We start from the raw sequence: 17,609 nt of genomic DNA on the forward strand, positions 1-17,609 counted from the left end.
TTCGAGTCCCCGTCTTGGGAGCTGCGGCCGCGGGGCTCCGGCCTTCTGTTCCCTTTGCTGTACGGCGGCTTTCACGGTCAGCCTTCATCGAACGCGCATTTTAAGGCTCCGGACCCAGGGCGGCGTGGGCGAGGCCCAGCACACTTCCCTGTCCGAAGGTGTGTCTGGGCGGTGCTTCAGCAAGCGCAGGGTGGCCCCTCGAGGAGCCCCACTGCTTCCCGGAAGGGCCGGCGTTCCACCTGGCCTCCTTCATTGACAGAAGGGACTGAGGGTCTGAGTGGAGAAGGCACCTGCTTGTGATTGAAGCCCGGGCAGAGTCCTGCACTTCCTGCAGTAGCAAAGTGACCTTGAGCCTGGCTTGTGCCCACGCCTTTTTCTGTCCCAGGGTGTCCCTGACTTCAGAACCTGCGAGCCGGCGCCACCGAGATGCTCAGGGCCCGCCTCTGGAGCCCGGGAGCCTGTCTGCGGTCTGGAGGGGAACCCACTGTATCTTTGTGGAGGGACTCAGGGCCTTGCACCCACCTGTGTGCCACCTGCCCGCTCTGTCCAGCTTTCTTTCGTGGGTTTACTTATCATTAAAGAGGGACAGTGATTTCAGCCTCAGGGTGTTGTCAGGATGAAACTGGCTCAGTGAGGGGATCGGGCTATGGCTGGAGGCCAGACACATGCAGTGGTCAGCTTGCAAATGCACTGCAGTACCCCCGCACCTGCCGGCATGCGCCCAGCCTCTCCTGTGCTGGGTGCTGGGGAACCGGTGGGACCGACAGGCACAGCGCTGGCCCTAGGAGCACCTGGTGTGTGGGGAGGCAGCATGATGGTCAACAAGACAGTGGGTGAGTGGGCAAGACAGGGTCTTCATCACCACCCCTAGCATGGGCCCCTGCCCTTCAGGCCCCTCCCTGCCTCCCACCTGCCCTGCTCCCTCCTGTGGGCCTTCACAGGCCACCACTGGGGCTCACGCAGCACACAGCACCTCCGCTTCCTTTCCCTCTGCCCTTCCAAGTTGGCCTCCAAGGCCTATGCCAGGCCTAGGGGAAGGTGGACAGCTGTCCTGTCCGGGAGAATGTGGGGCTGGGTGGCACGGCAGAGGGGCGGCTGCGGATTGTGGATCCACAGAATGGGCTGCTGACTGTATGTGCCTGGGGGGTCCCGTGAGCGGGCAGTGAGTGCGACCAACAGTGTAAGGTGCTGAGGCTGGGGCAGGCACACAGTGGGCCCTCCATCCCTGCTGGCTGTCACCAGGAGGAGGGGCCTGACAGCAGTGGGTGGGCCATACACCAGCGGCTTGCAGAGAATCTGGTGTCAGATGAGAACAGAAAGGGGCAAGTGAGGGTGGAGGTCAGGAGGCAGGAGGCAGCTGTCCACGCTGGCTGCAGCGCCAGGCCCTGGCGATTGGCTGTGCTGAACTTTGAGGGACCAGAAGGAATGCTGAGGCAGGAAAGGGGTCTCTTCCTGGGTCTGCTGAACCCCCTTGCTAGGCTCCCACTGCCAGGCTTCTCCCCTCCCCAGGGTGGCGATGGGTGGCCAGAAGCCGACCTGGCCTGCAGGTGGTGCGTAGGGAACACACGGCTTTTGTTTCATGTGATTCTGGAGAAATTAAAGCAACCTTTAACACACCTGGGCTTCCCTCTTGGTAATTCAGTCCCTCTGGCCTCTCAGGCCAACAGGCAGACAAGCCACAGGCTGCAGGTGGGAGGCAGTGCCCCTGAGCCAGGCCCGCACTCCAGTGTGGCCCAGGCTTCACCCAGCCCAGTTGTTGGCCTGTGTCCTGCCATCCCTGTGCCCGGTGGTTTTAAACGCCCGGCTCACCTTGGTGCTGTGGCTGCAGAGGGTCCTGCTGATGAGTTTCACTCCTGATTTTCCTTGGCTCTCAGCCTGAACTCTGAGCAGGTGTCAAGCGCGGTGCTCTGTCTGGATGTCCCCGACTGCAGGCCTGGCCCTCGGGCTGACTTCCTAGTTTCCCCCTTGACCTGACACCCCTCCATGGCCCCCACCTTTCCTTTCTGCCTGATCCTTGTCCATTTTTCTAGAGTTGGGGTTTCAGCAAACTTCCCAGAACATCCTAGCTCCTTGCCTACTCAGCACACTCCTGTTCATGCCTCAGAACCCATATTCGGGTTGCAGATGCTACCTGCCTTGACCTCCCAGGGACACCTGCTCTCCTCCCCGTCCCCCAACACTGGCCATGACTTGGTGCCATTGCTCCTTTGCCCACCACTCCCTGATGCCCAGCGGAGGTGTCAGTGCCCATTGTCTCTGCCCTGGAAAGGGCAACTCTCAAACTTCACATTTAGGAGAATTATCCCTGGGAGCTTCTTAAAACACAGACTCCAGGCCCACCGCCAAGGTCCTGGTTCAGTGGATCCGGGGTTGGGCCCAGGAATCTGTTTCTGAAGCTCCTCAGATGGGAGGGACTGATACCCATCCTCCCTGGAGGAGCAGACAGCCCTGAGTGCTCCCGGTGGAGTCCTGGCGAGCTGCCCTGTGGCTACCAGGCCAGGGACTAGTGAGGAAGGGCAGGTGCACACACCCGCTGCTGTTGCCAGGCACTTCCCTGAGGGCGCCGTGGTCCCTTCCCGCTGCGGACTCTGCAGAGGAGCTGGTTTCATTCTGCCCTCCCGCAAGGGGGTGACCTCCCAGTCCCTGGCACAGTCAGGGGTGTCCTGGGGCCCGGGCGGGTGGAGGCCCAGATGAACTCGGCCCTGCCGGACACACGCATGATTCTTCAGGTGTTTATTCTCCATCACTCAGGGGACCCCGTCTGCGAGGGTGCTGCTGCCCACCGCCTCCCTCCACCCTCACTGCCAGACATCTGTTTGCCAGGAGCCCACGAGGGGGCGTCCAAGACTGTGCTCGGAGCTTGGTGGGCAGGGGTGCGGGTCCGAGTGGTCCGTTGCCTCCCAGACCATGGGCACTGCGTGGGAAGGGCTGCAGTGCACAGCAGTGGTGGGGCTGGGCTGGAGCCTGAGTGATCCTGCCTCCAGTCCCCACACCCCCCAGGGAGCAGGTGCTGGGCTGTGGGAGGGGCCACAGAGCATTTCCCAGGTGGGTGGAGACAGGGTGAATCGCCAGCCTGAGACCCCTCTTGGTCCTTCAGCCCTTCTTGAAGTGGGCCAGGATGTGCCCACCACTGGCTGTGCGGGGCTGCCTGCTGGTTGGGTGGTGTGGCCTCTCCAGGCCCTGGTGGGCAGGTGGAGGGCCGCCCTGGGCTCACTGTGGGTTCGGTGCAGACTGGGTAGGTCTCCTCCCAGGGGCTGTGCGGGGCTGCCTGCTGGTTGGGTGGTGTGCCCTCTCCAGGCCCTGGTGGGCAGGTGGAGGGCCGCCCCGGGCTTGCTGTGGACCCTGGTGCAGGCTGGCTAGGTCTCCTCCCAGGGGCTGCTGTTGGGGGAGGGACTGTCGTCCTTGGTGTCCCTTGGGCTCCTGGGGCCCTCAGTGGCTGTCAGCTTCTTTCTCCCTCTGGATGGCTTTTTGGAGGCTATGGGAAGTGGTTGGAGGTCAGGCCAGAGCTGCGTGCCTTCCTTTGAGGCAACACTGGCTCTCACCTAGGGCCTCCTGGGTCTCCTCTGGGCGTGGGGAGCTGGGTGCTTGGGGAAGTTTACTGGCCACCCTTGTTCCTACAGAAACCAGTGCCCAGAGCAGGAGTAGCCTGATCTGAGGGTGAACCCTGAGAACTGGGTGGAGGGTGGACACTCTCCCCATTGTGTGACCCCGAAGATGGCGCTGACCCCAGTGGCCCCCTTGCTACCTTGGAGGGAGCCAGGCCATAGTGGCTGGCCTGAAACTGGCTGCGGGCCTCAGGGGTCCTGCCCCCGGGCTGGGGCCACAGGGGAGGGGCGCCTGGTCCCCGAGACGGTCCGGGGATGGGGATCCTGCCGAGATGCTGGGCTCAGGCCGTCTCTGGGGCACAGTGAGCTCAGGCTCTGAGGTAAATGGGTCACGTTTGGATCCTGACCCAGCTCCCAGACCTGTGACCTTGGGCAAGTGACCTCTCCCCTCTCAGCCTCCATTTCTGCACCAGCCAAACCGTGATGATCCCACCTGCTGGGCAGGGTCGTGAGGCTCACAGGCAGCCACAGCTGCACCCCCTCTCCCGGGGCGCCAGGCACGAGGGCACTGGCTTTGGCGCTGAGCTGTGCCCATGCTGGGCAGGGACCTGCTCTCACTGACCGCCATGTCTGTTTCTCAGGAACCCCTGCCAGCGTCCCTGGCCCCGGCTCAGCTAGGAGCACAAGGGGGTGCTGGCTCACAGACTGCACCCCCGGGGCCATGTCCACCCACTCAGCAGAAAGTGCCTCGAATAAGGGCCGTGCTCGTCTTCACTGCCGCCCTGGGCAGATGCAGGCCGCGGCCGCCTGCCAGCAACAGTGGCACGTAGTGGCAGCGCCACCCTGCCCGCTGCCTGTGGGCCCTGCCCGCTGCCTGTGAGCCCTGCCTGCTGCCTGTGGGCCCTGCCCGGACAAACACCAGGGCCGTATGATCAGGTGTTCAAAGTCTCTCATGGGCTCCTGGACCCCAGCTGGAGCTGCCATTGAGCCCAGAGCAGGAAGTGAAAAGTTGTCCTGATACCCTCGGACCAGGGCCGAGGCTCCTGGCAGCCTTGCTAGGAGGAGCTGGGCCCAAGGACACTGCCCTTGGCAAACACTGGAGAGCCATCCGCAGTTCCCCAGGGGAGCAAATGTGCCCCATGTCCCTTGGAGCTGTGCCCTCTGCGCTGCCCCTATCTGCAGGTGGACAAGAGCGATCTGCTCCTCATGTCAGTGGCTTATCCTGTGCACCAGGATGCCCTTCCTCCCAGGACGATGGTGGGGACAATGACCATCCCCTGGCTCCTTCTCGCCCTGAAATCTCCTACGATCCCTAATGTCAGCCCCCTTACGGGCGAGGATACTGGGGCTCAGATTTGGAAGGACCTGACACTAGGCTACACAGTCAGAGGCTACACAGGAAGGACTCACTCTGGCTACCCCTGCCCTTCTCTGTGGGGTTCATTTGGGGAGGGTTGAGGTTCATTTTTGGCTCCATCATTCTGAGGCTACCATTCTCCAGGCAGCCAGGAGGGGAGGTGGCACTGAGGAGAGGTGGGTGCTGTGGCTACCCTCGCCCCGCCTCTCTGCACCTGCCCCATGCTGGCTGTACCTTTGTCTCCGGGCTCCGAGGCCTGCTTCCTCTTCCGTGGCAGACCCTGCCCGTGCTCCTGGGCGCAGATACACCCGGGCCCCTCCCCAGTCGTGCTCTGGTCCGCCTGGGGAGAAGGGGGTGTGGTCAGGAGGAGGAGCACCTCCCGGCCTGGCCCTGCGGAGTATGTGGCCTGGACCCACCTCGCTGCCTGGGGTGTCTGTCTCATCCAGTTCGTCGGACTCTGGTCTCAGCACTTCAGCCTTGCTGGGCTCTGAAGGAAGCAGGGTGTAGGATCAGGCCAGGCTGGTGGCCCCAGGAGTCTCCCAAGCCTGCCAGACTAGGATGGGTGGAGACAACTCTGCAGATGGGGAAACTGAGGCACAGAAGGCCAAGGGACCTGCCCCAGGGCACCTGCTGACAGGAGGCAGACTGGAGTTTGGGCTCAGGCCCAGTGTCCACATCAGCTGGGGTGCCTGCCCCTGGCTTGGATGCCGTGTGATGGGGTACTCAGCCTGCTTGCCAACCCTAATTGCTAAGGTGCTTTTCCCCCTCACTGAGTGTGGTTGGAGAGGCTCCTGCCGGGCCCTCAGCTTCCTCCAGTGGCTGCAGGTGGAAGAGCCAAGCCCTGGAGCCTGGAGTTGCCCTGTCAGGTCGGCAGGGCAGAGCTGGGCCTGGAGACACCTCTTCCCGGTGGTCACTGACCACCACCCTCTCTCCCCATGGGGAAAACCCCTCCCAGCTGGACTCTGACCCCAGGTGCTCACTGTACCTGAGTGGCCGTCCAGGTCAGGCGGCTGTGGGTGGGGAGGCAGCTGTGGGTGGGGAGGTGGCAGAGGCCTCCCTGTGTCTTCATCTCCTGTCCTGCCTGGAGAGGACAGGCTGAGCTGGGACCCTGGAAGTGGGCGTGAGGGGTCCTGGGGGGAGGCAAGCAGGTGGCTGGAGTTTATTTGGGAGACTTCCCTGCCCCCAGCTCAGCCCTGGATGGCCGGTGGGACCCCTCTTGAGGCTGCAGCTGGTGGGGGGACCCGCCTTTCCCTTTCTAGCGTGGATGAGGCAGCCTTGCTTTCTCCCTGGGAACCAACTTGGTGGGCAGAGGGAAGAGAGCAGCCCGAGGTCCGGCTGGAGGCTGGCCCGGGATGGGGGATGTGGAGGCTGAGGACAGGGTCTGAGCCAGGGCCGGGCTCCTCACCACGGGAGTGCGAGCCTCCTCCTGCTCTGGTGCTCTGGTCCCCTTGGTGCCATTGCTGAGTGCCTGGGGACTGCGAGTCAGGGGTCCAGACTGGGTGGGTGGCTCGGGGCTGGGAGTGTGGGCAGTGGCAGGGCTGAGTGACCCATGCTGGCTGGCCGGCTTGGGAGTGTCCTGGCCCCGGCCCCGGCCCCACTCCGAGAGGTCCAGGGGCTTGTCTGGGGCACAGTCCTTCGCTGCTGCAGCCTCCGTCCTCTGGGCGTGGCCTGGGCCTACAGGCTGTGTGTGCCGCCCTCCAGGCAGGCCTGCTGCTGTGGCCAGAGCTGCCCTGGCCCCCTCACTCTCAGGGCCCTCAGAGTCTGAGCCGACTGGTGGGGAGGGCGGCATCTCCCTGGGTGTGGGCTGGCCCCTTGGCCTGACACTGCCTACCCTGGCCCGAGCCCGCAGCTGCTGCTGGGCCAGGAGCAGGTGTAGTGCCCCCTCCAGGCGAAGGTCCTGCATGCCCGCCAGGGCATTGGGCAGCCCCAGCAGTTCTATAGGCTCCTCCCAGGCCTCTGCTTCTCCGGCCTTCAGGTCCTGGAGCCGGGGGTCACGGGGGGCTGCAGCAGGGGCCAGGGGGCTGCTGCGGGGGCTCCGAAGGTGCAGGGAGAGGGGGCGGTTTAGGAGGCAGAGCCGATCCATCTTCGGGGAGTGCTTCAGGGTCTCATGGGTCATGGCAGAGGGCCGGGAGGCCCGCAGGAAGCTGTGAGGGAGGAGAAGCCCAATGACCATGGCTACGTTGAGCTGTGACCGTCCCAGTGAGCCCTGAGAGGAGGAGACGACAGGCACCCACTCCACAGGTGAGGAAACTGAGGTCCAGAGAGGTGGAGCAAGCTGCATGGGTCCCATGGCAGGCAGTGGAGGGAGGGGAGGCTCAGCCCCCAGGTCTGGAGGCCGTGCTGTGTGGACCTGGCCAGAGGTGGCCTGTGGTCTGGGCTCCAAGGCAGGGCCAGATGCCGAGGCCTCCATGTCTTTTTGGCGGAGACATCAGCCCCCTGCTCCTCACCTGGAGGGTCCTAGCCACCTGCCCACCCTCCACACCCTACTTGTTCTCACACAATGTCCCCGTCCCCTGCCCCCACGCCCCACACCTGGCCACTCCGGAGTTGTCCACCTAGGAACTTTGCTCCAGGCTGGGTGCCCAGAAAAAGTCAAGCCAGAGAAGGTCAGGGGCTGTGAGGGATAATCAGAGGGACTGCCCTGGGACCAGGGTGAGAGAGGAGCTTGTCTGAGGCTGCTCTGGATGGGGGTGGGACAGGCGGGCACCTGTCCAGAGAGAGGCCGCGCTCATACGCTGGGCTGGGTGGGCTGCTCCTGGCAGGCAGTGGTGGGGGCGTCCCATTGGTGGGGCCACGGTCAGCAGGGCAAGCCTGGGACCCAGGCCGTACCACGGCGATGGTCCCGTGCAGCTGGTTGGAGATGCGCTGGGGGCTCTGTGAGGATGGGTGGGTCAGCCTGGGCAGGGGCATGTGTGGCCTCTGCTGTGGCCTCTGCCGCCTGCCCTGGGCTGCTCCCACTCTGCCCCTGCTCACTGCCGGACCCACCCACTCAGGGCTGCGCCCCCACCCACACCAAATGGAGCGCAGTGGCTCCTGCCCAGGACGAAGGAGGGGCACATTCGGGGTGAGGCGCATGAGAGGCTGGCATACTGCAGGTGCAGCTGCCGCCAGCCTCCTGCCTGCGCTGGCCCAGCTGCGCATGGTGGGCTCCAGGTCCCTGCACTTACCATGTCTGGGGCCCACGACTCAGGCAGGGTGGCCCCTGGTGAGATTTTGGCCACTGGAGATGCCCTGTGCCCTGCTGGCTTTTCTGTGGGAGGAGAAGCCAGGGGTGGAAGCTTGGGAGGTGCCCAGAGGGGCGGCGGCTCAGCCCCAGGGGGAGGATCCCTGGTCCTGCAGGGGCCCAGCCTCTCAGCCTCACCCGGTCCCCACAGTACCTTCTCCCTGTAGGCCCGCGCCCTGGTGATCTTCCTCAGCCTCCTCATGGCCTCCTGGTGGCTTCTCTGTGACGGCCTTCCAGCCACCAGGGGAGGGGAGCAGCAGGGGTGAGGGGGGGTCTGAGGTGCCCTCCTTGGCCAGGGGCTTGGGCCTATCTCTGGAGGGGAGGGAAAGGCAGGGAGGGTGAGGGAGAGTAACATCCCAAGAGAGGATCAGAAAAGCCGGGCCCACTCCTGGGTGACCCCAGGGGACGCAGCGGTCCCGACACTGCCTGAGAGCCCCCCATGGGTGGTTCCCCCAGGGACGTGTGCCGAGTACTGCTCAGGGGCTGCTGGGGAATGGAGTGTCTGAGCCCTGGGACTCCTTCTCACTCACCCCAGGCCCCGAAGCCGCTTCACCTCCTCCTTCAAGGTCTCGTTCTCTTCCTTCAGCCCGTTCATCTCGTTGGCTGCAAAAGGCACTGATTAGCAAAGCAGGCAGGGGTTGGGGGGGACAGGGACTGGGGTGGGGTCATCACAGCACCAGGGAAGCCCCTCAGCAGTGCCCCCAGCATGTAGCCCAGGGCCTGGCAGGCAGCAGGTGCGCCGTGGATGCTGCTGCGTGCGTGGCTGATTGGATGCTGCTGAATGAGCCGCGCCGGCCTCGAGGGAAGGGGGCTCGCCCTTGGTCATCAGGAGGGCCACGGGGCCTCAGGACTGCAGGACCTTCCGCATCACAGGAAAAAGGTCACGCCCTGTGGGGGCAGGGATGCCCCCAGCACAGGGGAGGGAGGCTGTGTTGAGGGAGGGCCACACCAGCGCCAGCTGGGGGCTGTGTGTGTGTCTGTAGATTGGGTTGTGAGGTTCCCCCAGTGGTGTGGGGCCGATCGCCCTGCCTCCTTTCCCCACACCCCCACATGGACTGAACAGGCCCTGGGGTCGCCTGGCCCCATGGGAGAGGACCCCGGCTGTCTGGCGGGTGGGGCTCACTGAGGATGAAGATGTGCTGTAGGTTCTGCAGGTGGGAGCTCTGAAACTCCTGCTGCCGCTTCCTGGCCAGCTCCTGGGTGACCAAGCAGCGGTCGCACAGGCCGGCCCGCAGCCTGCAGGGATGGGGACACAGGGAGTCTGAGGGACGGCATGGAAGCCAGAGGGCCTGGGACCCACCACCCCACTGCCCGGAAGTGCCCCTGCCCTTCCCAAACTATTCCGTACAGCCCCAGGCCTCTTCCCACCCCGTGGGCTAGGGGTCCCATGTTTCACTGAGTTTGGGGAGAAATCTTGAAAATGCAGTTTACTTAAGGCTCTGAGATGTCCTGCAGTGGAGAAGCCTTCCTGGTTCAGTTTGTCCTGCACTTTCCCAAACTTGTTCTCCGAGGAGCCCTGTCATCTCCCCCTCCCCTGAGCCCACCGGTCCTGGCCGTGCTGCGAGGTGTCCTCCCAGGCCCACCTGTTTTCCAGCACCCGAAGGTTCTCCTTCAGTGTCTTCTGCTGTTCCCGGAGCTGGTGGTTCTTGGCAAAGAGCTCCTCGATCCTCTGGGCGTCCCTGTGGCGGGAAACAGCTAAGGTGGGGTCCTGTTCCATCCAGGAAGACACACGCTGTCCCCACCATCCAGCCTGGGGGGCCAGTGCCATTTGGCACTTGCAGCCTTGGTCTGGGGCTGGATCCTGCTCAGTGCCCCTCACTGTGGGGACTTGCCCTTGAAGTGGGCCCTGTGGGGCAACGCCTAACCCGGCGCCCCCCCAATCATCTGCACGCCCCTCTGTGACATCTGTCTTGTCCACACACCACTTTAGCGCCATGGTGCAGGCAGAGCCACAGCCAGGTCTATAAGCCCGGAACGCAGGGAGCCTGCCTGCCTGCCAGCGTATGACCAGACACGACCCCAGCTCACCATGATATTCTGATCATGATCCTGGGGTGGGAGACACCCTGAGTAAAGGGCTTGCCCTGCCCCTGGGAGGCCAACGCACCTGGGTTCAAGTCCTGCTCACCATGTGACCTTGGACGAGTGACTCCCCCCTGCCTCCACACTGAGCCTCAGTTTCCCCTCTGCACCATAGGATGGTGGCACACCGGAGCTTCAGGGGGATGAAATGGCCAGTGTGGCCCTGCGGAGAGGGGCCCTGCTTGGCCTGACTCACCGGCACCTCTCTGAGTTCAGTTCCAGAAGCTTGTTCTGCAGGCCTGGGGGAGTGAGCAGAGGGGCAAGTAGGGGGCGGTCAGGCCCAGCTGCTGCTTTTCCTGCAGCCTCCCCACCACGGGGTCTGGGCAGAGCTGCAATGTGGCACTCTCGTCCCCTGCACCCCCTGGGGGAGCCCTGCCAGGTGGGCCCCTGTCTATGCCTAGGCCCAGGGCTGCCTGAGCCTTGGTGGTCTTGGCCCAGTATCTGTCGCTTCCCCTGGGGTCTCTGCCTCTGGCATCTGTCTGGGGGTGTCTGGGGGTGAGCAGGGACCCTGGTGCCGCAAGTGACCAGCCACCTGTGAAAGGCAGAGGGACCAGAGGGCCATTTTGTGTGTGTGTGTGTGTGTGTGTGTGTGTGTGTCATAGCTAGTGTTGAAATAAGATGAGCTTTTGGGGCACACCCCATCAGACCTCCTTGCCATATCTTGGGATCCAGCCTGGGCCTGGCTAACCCCAGCAGCCCCACCTCTCTGGGTTGCCTGGGAGACAGCCAGGTCCTTGGACCTCCAGGTGGGCACGGGTGCTCAGTGGAAGGACCAGGGGAAGGTGCTGGCTCTGGGACTGGACTGGGGGTGGTGGGGGGGCTTCGGCCCTGTCCCTGGTGGGGGAAGTGGACAGGGGTGGGGCCTGCGGTGTATCCTAGAAGGAAGAGAAGAGTTGCATCTCAGTGCCTTGACATGTTCTGCATGGGTCCAGAGAGCCATAAGCTCCTATTTCTGGAAGTGGCTGTCTCTGCTGTGGTGAGCTCAGCAGGCCAGCCAGAGTGGGCTCTTCTTTCTGCCACATGGCCAGCCCCATGGGCGAACAAAGCATGGGCAGCATGCAGCCTGCGGGTGGCAGGTGGCCATGAGGTGTTGGTGGCAACCCTTGAAAGTGCCCCTCCCCCTTGGGACCACACTCTGGGAGTGGCTCGAGGACATCCCAGCTTGAGGTCAGCACTTGCGGGGCCCAGGCAGGGCGTCTGTCCACTTTGTCGCTCTGGGTCAGGACTTGGGTCAGGACTTGGGTCAGGACTCCCCTGCCTGGGCTGAAAAGACAGGGTCCGTCCCCTGACTTGTTGGGAATTGGAGGTGATCATAGGTGCACCCTGGCCTGCCCCGGCCCTTAGGTGAGGGCTGTGGAGACCCCTCCCTAGCCCGGCATCTGTCCCTGGCCCCTCACCCAGGACTTCCTTCTCGTGGATCTCCTTCAGCCTGTTCAGTGACTCCATGAAGCTCTCCATGGCTCCCTGTGGCCCTGGCCCGGGCCCCTCTGCGCGGGGGTTGTGGAGATGCCTGCAGCCTCTACAGCCCCTCTGTGTCCATCCTGAAGAGGAGGAAGAGGGGACAGGATCTGCTCAGGAAGCGCTTGTGGGCTGTGGAGTCCAGGAGAGGATTGGGACTCCCTGTGTCTATGGGGAGCAGACCCCACGTCATGTGGTAGGGCCACTCATGGGAGGTGGGCTGGAGGCTCCAGAACCCCACGGGCAGGTGCAGAGATAGTACATTGTGTGGCTTCCTCCCACACATATGTGGACGGGAGCCAGAGGGCAGGGTGCTGGCGGCTGTGCGGGAGGGGATGGAGGGGCCAGGGGGCATCTAGGGGTGAGTGCCGGCCCCTCTGAGCCGCCCCGTTCTCCCCAGGTATCCAGCCCATCAGTGCCTGGCCTGTCCCCACATAAGCCCTGCCCCTGGACCTCAATGGAGGGACAGGGAAGCCTGGTGAGAGCTGGATGGTGCCAGTGGCACCTGCCCAGATGTGACGCTGGGAGTCAGACCTCACCGGCAAGAGCCCCTCAGACCTGACCATGCCGCTGTACAACTCCAGCCCCAACACTACGGTCACAGCGGCTCCTTCCCTTTCACCAGAGCCCTTGTACTCAGTTCCCTCCTGGGATCTCTGCCCGCCTCCAATGCTGTGGCAGCTTCAATGTTGTCACATAGGCACATACACACACATACACACACAGATAGCATGTACACACAACACACATGCACACACATGCAAAAGACACACAGAGCATGTACACACACAGCACACATGCACCGACAGACATGCACACACACAAAGCATGTATACACGCAACACACATGCACACACCTACAGACACACACATACAACACATATGTACACAGACAGAGATGCCCACACACAACACACAGAGATACACAGACATGGTTACGTGCTGACGCAAATCTGTGCAGACATAGAGACGCGGCTACACACGCAGTTGCAGGTACACAGAAACACACACAGCCACAGCAGCCCCCTCTACCCAGAAGCAGCTCCCACACGCAGAGGCTGGAGGGTTCCAGGAAGGGGTAGGAGCCACTACCTACTCCTGGCACCTCAGTGCCTTGACATGTTCTGGATGCAAGTGTGCATGTGTGTGCACGCCCGAATGAGTGTGCATGTGTGTGCCATGTGTGTGTATGATAGCCAGCGTGCATGTATGTGTACCGTGTGTGTGCACACCCGAACGAGTGTGCATGCGTGCATGCTATGTGTGTGCATGCCTGAGCCAGTGTGCATGTGTGTGTGTGCTGTGTGTTCACGCCCGACCTGGTGTGCATGTGTTTTTGCCCTGCGTGTGTGTGCTGTGTGTGTGCACGCCCAACCTACCATGGAACCACTGGTGCATCACCTGAACAACTGTGTCGGCCTCCTCCCTGCCTGGCCTCCCCCTCAAACTCCCCTGAACCCCCTGCCTCCCCGCATCTCCTCCAGAACCACTCTCCAGGGTGACCATCCCTGGGAAGCTCTGGTCTCTACTCAGATGCGCACTACTCTGCTCAAAATCCAACTTTGGGCTTGTGGCTGGAGGCCATACCCAAGGCCTCGCAACAGCCAGCCCAGCCCAAGTGGACCACAGAGGGGAGCAGCCATGGCTGCATCTGGGTTTTCAAAGGTCAGCCTGCAGACGCCCACATGAGGGTCCTCTCCGCAGCAGCATTCTACAGAACCGTCCCAAACGGGACCCCCAAACCCCATCCCATGATGGGTGGAATGGCGGCCACCCAGCCCCATGCCCACCCCAGTGTGGCGGCCACCCAGCCCCATGCCCATCCCAGTGTGGCGGCCACCCGGCCCCACGCCCATCCCAGCGTAGCCAAACCACCTGAGACAGACTTGAGGGTGCATTGAACACAGAAAGAGGCACTTGCCCTGGGGCCCTGGAAGTTGGGTGGTGGGTGTCTTTGGGGCTGAGGCTGGGGGTGCCTGTGACTCAGGGTGGCAGGCCTTGGGACCCCGAGACAAATCACGGGGCCTGGGGTGGGGATGGTGACTGGAGCCCCTTGGAAGGAGACTCTCCTAATTCCCGCCGAGCCCTTGCACCTGTGGTCAAGCGTGTTAGTGCTGAGCCTGGTGGGGCAGCAAGGGGTGTGGGACAGAGTGTGGCCCCTGTTTGGGGGTGGCCACAGCGTCCCCAGGGGCCCCTGACAGGGCTGGTGGGGCTGCATGGAGGGCGGAGCCTCAGGATGCTGGGCTCCAGAGACTCAGTCCACAGACCTGCCTGGGCTTTGGGACCTCCAGCCACCCTCGGAGGGAGTGGGGGTGACAGTTGGCGGCTCTGTGTTGGGTGGGTGAGGGATCCTGGGACCAGGAAGACTTGGAGCTTTCCTGGTGGGAGGCTGGGAGGGAGCCAGAGCTCTCTGGGAGGGATGTCTTTGCCGGTGAAGGGGGCCAACAGGACGTTGAGCTCCAGAGGTGGGGACAGCATGGAGCCTGCCGGAAGTACGTCACGTGGCCAGCATCAGTGGTTCTAACCCCCGTTTCCCGAACTCCATACACACTGAGACCTTCCCGACAGCCCATGGAATCTTGACCACACCACGAAGACCCCGCTCCAGATGGGGAAACTGAGGCTCAAACAGCTCAAACCTCCCGTCTCAGTCACCCAGTGGGAAGTGGGATCTGGGTTGTGCCTGGCTCCTGGGGCTGTGGGTCCTGCGTGCTCTGCCTGTGTGGACTGGGGCATCTTCCCCATGGCTCTGGTGCACCCAGCTGCACTGGCTTTTCCTGGCCAAGGGGCCCCCGGGAGGAAGATGTCAGAGCCAGGCCTCCCTAGGCTCAAGCAGCTGAGGAGGGCCAGGAGGGGGCTGAGCTGCAGCTCCTGAAATTCCACCTGGACCTGCCCAACAGGCCGCTCTTCCCTGGCCCCCAGCACCTGCCATGTGGGCTGGGCCGACGCCCATAAAGGAGCCGCCCAAGGGAGCCCATGGTACCTGTGGGCCTGGGAGAGGTCTGCACAGGAGAGGTGGGCTTCCTTCCCAGTGAAGTCACCGTGCTACAGAGGCCGGGACTGCGCCTCTGCTGTGCTTCCCACTCACAGGATCCTTTCTGTGCCCCAAACCACCTGCAGGCCCCGCCTGGCTGCCACCTCAAGGCCCCCAAAGGACTGCAGAAAGAGTCCCCATCCCACTGGGCAGGGAACGGCCCAGACACATGCCCGGAGCAGGGCTGGTGGGCGTCTGGAATCGCTGTAGGGTGCACCCTGCTGGGGACCCTTGTTTCCCAGAGGCCCAGAGTTGGGGTGGGCCTGGGCAAGGCCACTGGGCCCAGTGAGTGACAGTGCCTGGGGCTGGGGGAACTTCCCTCAGGGTGAGCAGGTGACAGAGATGCAAAGTGGCCAGGATCAGTCTCCCAGGCTCCGGCGCCTCTGGGACAGCTCCAGTCCCAGCTTCTACCCTCCTAGAGTGCTGGAGAACTCTGGGGAAGGGATGGGAGATGGAGGGAAGTTGCAAGCCCTGATGCTTTTGGGGAGAAGAAATGAACCGGGATTGTAGAAATTCACCCAGACCTGCGCCCGCAGCCTTGTGCCGGGGGTGAGCAGGGGAGTCAGTGGGGCTGACTTTTTCTTTCCGAGTCAGCCTTCTTGGGGTTTGTTGGGCTTGCCAAGGGCAGCTAGAGGTGCTGAGGCCGGGGGAACTCGGAGGGAGGGTCTCCTCCAGGCCTGGGTGAGGGCTGCAGTGGGACTGTGATGGGGGAGCAAGCCTGCCGAGGTGGGGAGGGGCTGGGTTGAGACTCTTGGGGGGCTTCACAGGGCTGGGGTGAGACAGCTGGGCTCTGGTCCAGGGTAACCCTCAGCCACTCCTCCCACTCCCAGCCCTCCCACTCTGGGAGTCCAGGCTGGAGGGTCTCTGCAGGTGCTGAGCCCCCTGGAAGGAGTGAGGGAAGGGGAGGGCAGGCTAGTGAGCCGCTGTCCCACCTGCGGCTCACAGCTGGGCCATGGGAGGGATAGGTGTGAGGGGTGCATGGCTGTCCCCCTCGACACCACCCTCACCGCACCATGCCTTGCCCTCTGCTCCATTTGCCACTGAGAGCATGATCCAGAGGTAGGGTCTTGCCCACGGTCAAAGCTGGTGAGAGCCGGGCTGGGCTTTGGCTAGCCTAGGTCCGCACCTCCGCCTTCTGCGGTGAGGTGCTACTGGTGCCAGCACCTTTGCCTTCCAGGGACTGCTCCTTAAAACCAAGAGGCGACGTGCTGCTCTCACCAGTATGGAACAGAGCCCATCCAATAAACTGGTGCCTCTTATCCCCCAGCCAGGACCCAGGAGAGCCCTCCATGGGGAGCCTAATTAGGCTGGCAGACCACCTTCCACCTCATGTCCTCACCCAGGGAGTGGACATGCACTGTGGGCCCTGCCTGTCCCTCAGGACTCCCACCTCTCTCTGAAGGCCCCCAGAGCCCCCACCTGCCCTCCTAGGGTCTCCACCCACCCTCCTAGGGCCATCTGGAGTGGCCACTCAGAGCGGGCAGAGGTTTGCTGTTGTTAATCCAGCCTCACAGGTTCTCAGAGCCCCAGCACAGAGGGTACACCCCCCACCGCCCGCTGAGCTGGCTGGGGTGGGGCAGGGGTCGCATTCCTGAAGGGTGCTGGCTGGAGAGTCAGTCTGGGCAGAGGGTAAAGGTGTGGGCTTCCCAGTCGACGGCCCTGGTGGGGCTCTCGGACCTGTCTCTGGTCTCTATGCCACCTTGGGCAAGTTGCTTTTCCTCTCTGAGCCTGTCTCCTCACCTGGGAGTGAAGGCATCCCACCCCTGTATCGGGCTGCTTAGAAGCTCCTTACAGGTGGTGCCTGTGCGCCCAGGAGCTCCGTAGACGGGGGTGCTCAGTGAGCAGCAGAGGGAGACCCCGAGTTCACCTGTGCCTCCCTCATGTGGGACCCCGGGTGTCCAGCAGTGCTAACAGCAGGACACTCTGCGCTTGGACAAGGTCAAATCCCATTGCCACAAAGGCCTTGTGCAGGGGGACGCAGCCCTCCCCACATGCAGGGCGGAGGTCCGGCTGCTGACAGTGACGACACGCATCCTCGGACGGCTGCTCACTATGGACTCCACTGGGCTCACGGCATCCCTGTGGCTGCGCCCAGGAGAGATGCCACCTGCCTCCCACACACAGGCCAGGGAATCACAGGCCCAGCCGTGGCCCCGGCAGGACTGGGCATTGTCCGGCCAAGTGGCAAAACCCGAAGTGATGCCTGTTCTTGCCCTGTCCTTTGGGAGGCCGGGCCCCTGAGCATCTCTGCGTCTGAGCAGGCGGCATCCAGGGCATCACCGGGCTCCCCGCCTCTCCCAGGGCACTCAACCACAGAAGCTGCCTGGGCACCAGTGCTCCAAAGATACCTGCCGGGTCGGCTGCTCTTCACCCCAGCCACTGCCCCCCAGCAGGCCCTTCGGGGCAGGAGTGCGGAGCTGGACACTGGTACCCTCTGTCTCTGAGGCCTAGGCTGTCTGTGTGTCCATCTGACTGACTGCCCACCTATCCAGGAGCAATGGTGACGGGTGCAGCAGTAGCAGTGGCAGTGGCAGTGGCAGTGGCAGTGGCAGTGGCTGCTGTTGATCACATGCTGCTCTGTGCCAAGCACCACGCCCAGGCTTTTTCCCACTTGCATGGGCACTGAAACCATCCTGCAGTTTTGCTGAGGCAGCCAAGCTCAGAGCGGTGCCCTCTGCACCTTGACCCACTTCTCCCCAAGGGATTCCCCTGCCCCCGTCCACCTCCTGGCTGCCCCCCATGGAGCACCCACTGCATTAGCTAGGCTGGGCACACGCATGTGGTCGGGGCCCACCTGGCCTCAGAGGAAGTACTGATTGTCTCACTCTACAAGTTTGGACACTGAGGCTTGAAGCAGATCAGAGATGAGCAGGTGGAGCAAGATTTGGACTGGATTGGCCTGAGTCTGGA

General features: G+C 63.3%; 2 protein-coding genes across 2 annotated transcripts in view; both read right to left on the bottom strand.

The window, feature by feature from the left end:
- CABLES2 (Cdk5 and Abl enzyme substrate 2) overlaps window positions 1-717 on the bottom strand; it is a 23,741-nt gene extending 23,024 nt beyond the window's left edge. The window contains exon 1 of the mRNA XM_011992424.1: window positions 700-717. Coding sequence (XP_011847814.1) covers window positions 700-717 — 18 coding nt within the window. The remainder of the gene's footprint in view (window positions 1-699) is intronic.
- Window positions 718-3,356: 2,639 nt separating this feature from the next.
- RBBP8NL (RBBP8 N-terminal like) overlaps window positions 3,357-17,609 on the bottom strand; it is a 16,402-nt gene continuing 2,149 nt past the window's right edge. Inside the window, exons 2-14 of the mRNA XM_011992356.1 lie at window positions 11,605-11,748; window positions 10,404-10,446; window positions 9,709-9,804; window positions 9,249-9,361; window positions 8,656-8,728; window positions 8,280-8,437; window positions 8,070-8,152; window positions 7,610-7,776; window positions 6,308-7,046; window positions 5,888-6,032; window positions 5,319-5,389; window positions 5,137-5,278; window positions 3,357-3,475 (exon numbers count right to left, since the gene is read on the bottom strand). Coding sequence (XP_011847746.1) covers window positions 3,357-3,475; window positions 5,137-5,278; window positions 5,319-5,389; window positions 5,888-6,032; window positions 6,308-7,046; window positions 7,610-7,776; window positions 8,070-8,152; window positions 8,280-8,437; window positions 8,656-8,728; window positions 9,249-9,361; window positions 9,709-9,804; window positions 10,404-10,446; window positions 11,605-11,665 — 2,010 coding nt within the window. The 5' untranslated portion in view covers window positions 11,666-11,748. The remainder of the gene's footprint in view (window positions 3,476-5,136; window positions 5,279-5,318; window positions 5,390-5,887; window positions 6,033-6,307; window positions 7,047-7,609; window positions 7,777-8,069; window positions 8,153-8,279; window positions 8,438-8,655; window positions 8,729-9,248; window positions 9,362-9,708; window positions 9,805-10,403; window positions 10,447-11,604; window positions 11,749-17,609) is intronic.

Source organism: Mandrillus leucophaeus, unplaced genomic scaffold (assembly GCF_000951045.1).
Source record: "Mandrillus leucophaeus isolate KB7577 unplaced genomic scaffold, Mleu.le_1.0 Scaffold41, whole genome shotgun sequence".
Lineage (NCBI taxonomy): Eukaryota > Metazoa > Chordata > Mammalia > Primates > Cercopithecidae > Mandrillus > Mandrillus leucophaeus.